At 68.5% G+C, this 8,745-nt stretch overlaps 2 protein-coding genes across 2 annotated transcripts in view; one reads left to right on the forward strand and one right to left on the reverse strand.

Moving 5' to 3' along the window:
- Positions 1–2,053, forward strand: part of H696_04195 (hypothetical protein) — a gene marked incomplete at both ends in the record, with an annotated part of 2,975 nt that extends 922 nt beyond the window's left edge. The window contains 7 exons of the mRNA XM_009498072.1: positions 47–280; positions 425–516; positions 645–786; positions 943–1,045; positions 1,405–1,478; positions 1,573–1,649; positions 1,771–2,053. Of these exons, the coding sequence (XP_009496347.1) occupies positions 47–280; positions 425–516; positions 645–786; positions 943–1,045; positions 1,405–1,478; positions 1,573–1,649; positions 1,771–2,053 (1,005 nt within the window). The remainder of the gene's footprint in view (positions 1–46; positions 281–424; positions 517–644; positions 787–942; positions 1,046–1,404; positions 1,479–1,572; positions 1,650–1,770) is intronic.
- Positions 2,054–8,110: 6,057 nt separating this feature from the next.
- Positions 8,111–8,745, reverse strand: part of H696_04196 (hypothetical protein) — a gene marked incomplete at both ends in the record, with an annotated part of 1,018 nt that continues 383 nt past the window's right edge. The window contains 2 exons of the mRNA XM_009498073.1: positions 8,111–8,400; positions 8,531–8,729. Of these exons, the coding sequence (XP_009496348.1) occupies positions 8,111–8,400; positions 8,531–8,729 (489 nt within the window). The remainder of the gene's footprint in view (positions 8,401–8,530; positions 8,730–8,745) is intronic.

Below are 8,745 nucleotides of genomic sequence, written 5' to 3' on the forward strand. Positions count from 1 at the left end.
CCCCTCTTCCCCCGCCCCCCGCGCCCCCTGGCTGCGCCCCACACAGCCCGTCATCCCCATCCCCACCGCCGATGTTGATGCCGCGGTCCACTACGGTCGCGGCCGGTCCTCCGTGTCCGGCCACACCGTGACCATCTTCGGCGCCAGTGGTCTGCTCGGTCTCGGCACCGTGCACCGCTTTGCCCGCATTGGTAGCACCGTCCGCACCCCCTACCGCGGTGACCACTACGATATCCGCCACCTCAAGGTCATGGGCGACCTGGGCCAGGTTGTCCAGAACGTGCGTTGGGTGCCCTTTTGGTGGCCGCTCTCCCCGTCCTCCTCCGCGCCCGGCCCCGCGCCATGCCACTCACCCATGCATATGCCCATCATTCGCACCTGCCCCGGCCTCCTCCACCCCCTTCCCTCCTCCTTCCGTGGATAGTTCTACTGCGTCCGCGACAAGGACCGCGTTGCTCAGCTGGTGGAGGGCTCCGACATCGTCATCAACCTCATCGGCCGTGACTACGAGACCGCGTACGCACCCGCACCCCGCGCCGCGCATGCCCCCCTCCCTCTGGCCCCACTCGCAGCCGCCCTCGCCCGCCCGCCCGCCCGCTCCGCTGCTCCTCTGACGCCCTCTCTCGCCCCGTCCTCCGGTACAGCAACTTCAAGTTCGAGGACATCAACATCGACGCCCCGCGCACCATTGCCGAGGCCTGCAAGAAGGCCGGCGTCAAGCGCCTCGTCCACGTTTCTCACATCAACGCCGATGCCGACTCCGAGGCCAAGCAGTTCTCCACCAAGGTGCGCCAGCTGGCCCCCCCTTCCCTCTCCCGCTCTCTGAGCCACTTTCGCCACACATACACACACATGCCCCCTGGGTATTCTTGTGTACTGACGGGCTTCCCTCTCTCTCTCTCTCTCCCTCTCCACCCCCTCCCCTTGCCGCCCTCCCATCAGCGTCTTGGTGAGCTTGCCGTCCTCTCGGAGTTCCCCGAGGCCAGCATTGTCCGCCCGTCCACCATGTATGGTTACGACGACCGCTTCCTCCGCTGGATCGCCCGTACGTCGTCTCTGCGCCCGCGGCTCGCCCCCCGCCAGGGGGCTGAGATGCGCTCGCGGTGCCTCCCGCCGCATGCGTGCATGCATGTGTGTTGCATCTGACATCCCCCGCCCCCCTCCCCCCCCCCCCCCCCCCCCCCCCCCCCCCCCCCCCCCCCCCCCCCCCCCCCCCCCCCCCCCCGCCAGGGTAACTGCGACGCAGGGACCCCCACCCGGCGCCGCACCCCCCCTCCCCCACCACCCCCCGTCCTGCCCCCCCCCCCCCTCCCGCCTCTGGGGCCCGGGCCTACTGGTTCCTTCGGCTTCGGGCCTTCCCAGCCGGCAGCCCCGGCGGCCCCTCGCTCCCCCCCTGCCCAACAGACATGAACCGCAACGTCCTTTTCCCCGGCGACCTGGTCGTCAACGGCGGTGAGACCGTCTTCTACCCCACCTACGTACGTGGCACCACTGCCATGCCGTGCGATCCTTCTCCCTCCTCCCGCGCAGATGCTCACACAAACGCACGCACGCACGCACGCACGCACACAGGCCGGTGACGTCGCCCAGGCCATCCAGAACATCGCCGTCTCGCCCAACTCCTCCGGTAAGGTGTATGAGCTCGTTGGGTGCGTCTCTTCCCTTCCCCCGCCGTCACGGCCGCATCGCCGACCTTCTTTCCCCTCCCCTCGATGGCTGACAGCCCCGTTTCCCCCTCCCCCCCCCCTTTTTTTCCCGGCCGCCATCCAGTCCCAAGAAGTACACCTACAACGAGATTCTTCAGATCTACTCCGACACCACCGGCGCCCCGATCAGCCCGCTGAACGTCCCGGCCCCCATCTTCAAGGCCATCCTGCGCATGTACGAGCTCCTGCCGTCCAACCGCCTGGCCTCGCGCTCGGATGTCTACCGGTTGAGCATCGACGAGACCCCCACCCCCGGTGCCCTGGGCTTCGGCGATGTCGGCGTCGTCCCCGCCGAGCTGGAGACCATGGCCCTGCGCTTCCTGCGCCCGTACCGCGTTGTTTCTTAAGTGTGCATGCGCATGTACATGCACACACACACACACACACACATACACGCACATGCGCGTCCCCCGCAGGAGTGGCGAGAGCGAACATGGGCCACTGAGGCGGCAGGGGGGGGGGGGGGCACACCGGGGCGGCCGGGACACGCGCCGAGACTTACGCAGACAGAGCGGTTCCCCCGGCGCGAGCCCTTCCAGACCTCATCGGATGCATGCGCGGGCCCCTGCCGCTCCGCCCCCGCTCCCGCCCCCGCCCTCGCCCCCGGCCCGCCTCTCTCCTCCACCTCCCCGCCCACCACCGCACATACACACATGTCCACCCACCCGTGCTCTTCTTGGCGCATGCGTGCGTGTCACGCACGCCACAGGAGGGGCCACACACACAACCCCGCTGTGCACAGTGCCGCACGCCCCTCCCCCTTCTCCTTCCCTCGTGCCCTAAGTGTGCCCCTGCTTGTGCCTGCGCAGCAGGGCGCACCCCTTCAAATCTAGAATATCTCCCCACACACCCACCTACCCACACACCCACACGTTTTGTTTGTGTACACACCCATCTTGCACGCAGGTTTTGACGTCTATTCCCAGGTTGTGGGGGGGGGGGAGGAGGGGGGTCCTCATACCTGCACTTTGGCGTCCTCCGCGGTTGGCGACTCGTCCCCGACGGCCAGGCTCTCGACGACCCTCCGGACCGCGGCCATCGACAAGCCGGTGTGCGTGGCGATCTGCGCCACGGGCATCGGCGTGCGAGCGGGCCAGCCTGCCTCGATGGCCGGGCCAGTTGTCGCCCCCAGCAGGGCCAGCCGCAGGACATCCAGCCGCTCGGTGGGGGTCATCACCTCGCGGGGGGCCTGGTATGTCGGCAGGAAGTACCGGATGTAGTCGGCCACTCGGCCGGCCGGGAGATCCAACTCTTGGGCAATCTCCCCCACCGTCAAGCGTGGGGCCGTTTGCGAGGCCAATATCCGGACGTTGGCCCGTTTGAAGGGGGACAGGCGCCGGGCAGCCATCATCCGGGGATGGTACTCCGGGAGATCCTGCTCCAGCACCCGGCGGATGGTGGATGGATGTAGCCGGACCACCGCCCCGAGCTCCTGGTATGAAAGGAGAACCGGCATGACGGGGAGGATGTCATGCGCCTTGGCGGGGCAGTTGCTGCTGCCGCCACCGCCGCCGCCGCCGCCGCCGCCGCCGCCGTTGCTGGCCATCAGCGCCTCGGTGAGTTTCGGGTCCATCAGGGCATTCAGTTGGCGCTTGGCCTGCAGCACCAGGCTCTGGCGCAGCTCGGCCGACACGGTCTGTGTCAGCTCCGGGGCCGGCACATACTCCGGCATCCGGGCCTGGATGATGTGCCGGGCCAGGGCGATGGACACACGCGCCCGGGCGGCCACCGTCACCAGCGGCGGATTCACCGGGGCCTTGAGGCTGGCGTCCACCACAGCCAAGTGCTCGCCGGTGGCCTCATTCGGAGTGTACACGTCGTCCGGTGGCCGCCGCCATACCCGGGCCGCCGCTCGGAGAACCCGCCCGACCAGGTCCTTCGATAGGACCCCCTGTCGCCCGGGGTCCCGGTAGGTGGGAACCTGCTCGCGGACCACGGCGATCACCATGCGCACCGGGATGTGCCCGGCCACCTGGGCCATCTGCTCGATGGACATGAGCTCGGCCGGGCTTGGGCCCGGACCCGAGCCCGAGCCCGAGCCCGAGGGGGCCTCGGTCGCCAGAGCGTCGCCCGCATCGGCCCCATCGGCCGCATCGGCCGCGGCCGATTCCCTGGCCAAGTGCACGATGGTCTGAAACTCGCGCCAGGTCAGGGTGGTGAAGGTGCGAGGGATGCTCGGCAGCGGGCCCGCGGTGCGTGGCACGGCTGCCGGGTCGAAGGCCACATCCAGCACCGGGGCCTGGGCGTCCTCGGTAGTGGCTGTGTTGGCGGCGGCCAGCATGTTTGTGCGGCCTCGCCGCGCGGCCCGCTGCTGCAAACGCTGCAGCCGCATCGAGGGCACCGATGAATTCGACCCTCGGCCGGGCGGGGAAGGCCCGATGGTGGCCTGGCCGCTTGCCCCCGATGCCGGGCGCCGTGTTGCCGCTGCCACGACGCTCTTCCGATCTTCCTCGGTAGTGGCTGTGTTGGCGGCGGCCAGCATGTTTGTGCGGCCTCGCCGCGCGGCCCGCTGCTGCAAACGCTGCAGCCGCATCGAGGGCACCGATGAATTCGACCCTCGGCCGGGCGGGGAAGGCCCGATGGTGGCCTGGCCGCTTGCCCCCGATGCCGGGCGCCGTGTTGCCGCTGCCACTGCCGCTGCTGGTGCGGACGTCGGCGTGGCCGCCATCGGCCCCGCCGCGTTGCCGGCCCTCGCGCCGGCCATGTCGTCGTCCTCATGCCGCAGACCCGGCAATCCGAAGACAATCTGCCGGATCATCCTCTCCGACAGCCCGGTGTCGGCGCCAATCAGCCGGACCGCTGTCTGGGTGAGGACCGGCGGTGTCCGGTCAGCGGGGGGCCCGTCCCGATTGGCCGGCTGGTCGGCCTCGGACTCCGGGGCCGCCGCCTCGGCCAGGGCAAACCGGCTGTTCAGGGCCAGCACCCGCTCGCGCAGGCTGGCCGTGATGACCGGCAACCGGGGGGGCACGAAGTCCGGCAGATGCTCGGCCAGCACGCTGACCACCTGTCTCCGAGATCGGAAGAGCACACGTTGGCCGGCTGGTCGGCCTCGGACTCCGGGGCCGCCGCCTCGGCCAGGGCAAACCGGCTGTTCAGGGCCAGCACCCGCTCGCGCAGGCTGGCCGTGATGACCGGCAACCGGGGGGGCACGAAGTCCGGCAGATGCTCGGCCAGCACGCTGACCACCTGTCTCCGCGAGGCGCCGACCATGCGCACGATCATGTCCAATGTGGGCACCGGGTCGTGGAAGCGCGCCAGCTGGAGAATCCACTCGCGCTGATCGTCCGTCAGTTTGGCCACCCGCGAGGGCTTGTAGTCCGGCCGCGCGGCTTGCAGGACCTCGCGCACGGCGGGGATGCCCAGGCCCGACAGCTCGGACAGCTGGCGAATCGTCAGCACCGGGTCCTCGCGGTAGGACAAATCCACCAGACTCGCCCGATCGGCCGGGTCTTGGGGCGACCGCCGCGGGGCCCGGTACTCCGGGCAGTGCAGCTGCAGGAATCGAGCCACCCGCAGCGGGGCCAGCCCCGTATTCCGGGCCAGCTCGGCCACCGTCGGGGGGCGGATGCTCCGCTTCAGCAGGTCCATCACCATCTTGCTTTCCCATTCGTCAAGATGCCCGTGAGCAATGGCCCGGAAGAAGCCGGCCGGCCGGTCGGCCCGGGAGGCCACCTCGGCCAGCAGCAAGTCCTTCACCCGGCCCGGGGTGGCCTCGGCCAGGGCGGCCACCTGCGCCAGCTGGCCGGGGTCACGCAGGAGCCGAATGAGATCCGAAGTGCCGGGCAACCCATCGACACAGGCCCCGGCGGTCCGGCCAGCGTCAGGGGCACCCGGGTCCCCGGGCCCGGTCACCGTGGCCGCAAAGCCGGCCGCCGTCTCTGCCGCCGCACTCAGCACCCGGACGCGCAGGCGCAAGCGCCGCTCGGTGGCCGTGCCCGTCAAGGCCGGATGCTCCGGCATGTGAACCCCGAGCAGGTTTTCCAGCTCGGCGGCCGGCAAATTCGCCGCCTTGGCAATCAGGTCGACCAGCTCTTCCGGAGACGCATCCACCAGGGCCGATGCCGCATCGCCGGGGGCCACGGCCGGCAAATTGGCCCCCGGCATGGTGTACTGTGCCAGCTCCAGGGCACGGAGGTACGGCCGTGCCACTGCGGCTGGCAGGGAGGCGCAGTTGGGCCGGTGAATGCAAAGGAAGCGAGTGACCGCACGCGGCAGGACCCCGACAGCCTCAGCTAGCCGGCCCACCGAGGGGACCAGCCAGGCCGAGGCATTGGCCTCGGTCGCACTCTTGCCGTCGAGGAGCTCCAGCACCCGGCATTGCTGTAGGGGAGTCAGCTCGCCCCCGGATGATGAGTCCACAAAGCCCGGCACATGGTTCCGAATGATGCGTGCCACCAGGGTGGCGCTGGTCCCGGTGAGAACGGCAATCTCCTGGATGCTTGGCCGGTCAACCGGCCGCATGGCCAGCTGGATGATGTGGTCCTGCATGTCGCCAGTCAGGTCGGCGACGCCGGTGCCGCCAGCTGTCGAGGAGCATGCCATGCGGCCGGTGGCGGTGGCGGTGGCGGTGGCGGTGGCAGTGGCGGTGGCGGTGGTGGCGGCGGCGGCGGCGGTGGCGGCGGCGCTGGTGGCGGACTCCGGTTCGAGGGATTCCGCCCTGCCAATCCGGGCATTCTCTTCCTTGAGGATCTGCGCCACGACCGACGTCGAGAGGCCTACCTTCTGGGAGATTTCCAGCAGAGTAAGCGGCACCGGCTCCATGATGCTCGCTAGGTGGAGGATTTCCGTTCGCCGTTGCTGGCGCTCGGATGACGAGGAGATTCGCAGCCTGGGACGTGGTTTGGAGGCCGCCGGGCTGGTCGTGCTCTTTGCCGCCGAGGGCACCGACAAGGCAAAGCACCGGGCTCCGACCATTGGCGACAGCCGGGCGCCCATCGGCAGGAGAGACGATGCCCAGGTTGCGCGGCACAGGTAACCCATCGTCACACTTGGGCAGGCGATGAGGCGACCGGCTGGCAGGAGTTCAAAGGCTGAGGCTCGCCAAGTGGCCAGCCGGGGCGAGGGACGAGAAGATCAATCCGGTGTACACACGGGCACCGGTGGGATGTGTGTGTGTGTGTGTATGTGTGCGTGCGTGCCTGCGTGCGTCCCTCACAGGTCCCCAGAAACGCACGTGTGCACACGCAGCTGTGACCTGCAGGGGCGGGGCGGGAGCAAAGACGGTGGTACGTGGTGCTGAGGTGGTGGGATGCACACAATTGGAGAGGCAAGGCCGGGGAAGGGGAGGGGAGGGAAGAGAAGGGGGGAGGGAGGGAGGGAAAAGCGAGGGGGAAAGGGAGGGACAGAGGGAGGGAGGGAGAGATCTGTGGAAAGCTGGCGGACGCTTGCGGCGGAAGCATAGCAGGCCAACAGCTGGGCGCCTGAAGTCCCAGCGCAAGTGCTCGGTCGGAAACCCGCCCCTGGCTCCATGACAATGCGGGTAGGCCGATTGTGGCCTCTTTTTCGAGCGGCGCAGCGAGCGCCAGAAGGAGCATGTCTATGCGTCTGAGAACATAAGCCGGTGGATGATGGGTGGGGCAAAGAGCGAGGGAGGGAGGGAGGGGGAGAGAGAGAGAGAAAGGGGGAGAAAGACACCTGGAAAGCACGGCCCGAACACCTCGGAGGATCCCTCACAGCGGGCGGAGAGTTGTTGATGGGCAGCACGATTTTCGGCCACACGGGGCCGCCAGCCTCGGTTCCGTTGGTGTGTAGAATCAACGAGGCTGGTCTCCGGGTCTCGGCCTCCGCCAGCCCATACACACGCGCAGACACGCACGCACACGCACACACACCACGCTCACACACACACGCGCGCACGTTCGCAATCCGGCGATCGCGCCTGTGGTCCACCCCCCACTCACAAGGAGAGGCTCGCATTTGCATCCTGGCATGGTGACCATCATCACGTGCGAGGATGAGGGAGCACCAGCGCTCCCCGTTGGTCCTCCGTCTCCCCTGGCCGGAAGCCGCGGCCGGCCAGCCAGCCGCCGGCCGACATGCATGCCCGCGTCCACAGGGAGGAGAGCTGGCAAGAAGCGGGCGACTTACCAAGCTATACATGGTTCAGGGAGGATGTGTGTGCGTGTGCGTGTGCGTGTGCGTGTGCGTGTGCGTGTGGCGGCGACAGAAGGATGCATGCACGTGCATGTGTGCGTGTAATTTGGTCTATAGAGTACAAATGAGTTTTGTTGAGGGCGGGGGGGGGGGGGGGGGGGGGAAAGCAAGGGAAGGAGGGCGGGGTGCGCATGGAAAAGGAAAGGCAACGGAAAGGCGAAGGGAGGAGGGGAGAGCAGGTGACAAGGCAGTCGCGGCTGTTTGCCGGCGAGCACGCGGCCCCGAGGGAGGCACACACGGGCGCCACCTCCTCAGTCGTCGGCCGCCTTGAGGAACAGCTCGGACTCGGTGGAGGAGAAAATCTTCCGGACCAAAGCCTCGTCCTTCTGGGCGTGGGCCTGCTGCTGCTTGTGGATCTTGCTCCGCTCGACGGCGCGGCGGTGCTCCTGGGCCTCGATGCGATCCTGGGCAATCCACTCCTTGGTGCGCTGCACCGCGCCATCGACAACCACCTCATCGAGGCCGGCCGCGGTGAGGAAGGAGTGCAGCACATCGGTCGAGCTCTTGGAGGTCACGTCGATGCTGGCCTTCTTGCCGGAGGCTGGCCGCAGCGCAGCAGGAGGGGGGGGGGAGAGAGGAACGGATGGGCGTCGAGTCTGGTCAGTGGAAGGGGGCCGACGCGGAATACAAGCATCAGGCCCGGCTTTTTGATGCACAGGAGCGCAACGCACTGAAGACAATGTCAACCATGGACTTGGTGGAGCGGATGTTGTCCGGGACGGCCAGCATCTCGTACGCGAGCTTGGTCTGCTCCTCGTTCAGGGTGGGCCGGGGAGCGGGCTTGCCATCGCGGCCAATGCGCTTGGTGGCCCGGGCCTCCGGCAGGACGGGGATATCCTCGCGCTTGAAGGCGATATGCGTGTTGTTGTACTTGAGCGCGGGCAGC

This window comes from Fonticula alba (genome assembly GCF_000388065.1).
Source record: "Fonticula alba strain ATCC 38817 unplaced genomic scaffold supercont2.7, whole genome shotgun sequence".
Classification (NCBI taxonomy): domain Eukaryota; order Rotosphaerida; family Fonticulaceae; genus Fonticula; species Fonticula alba.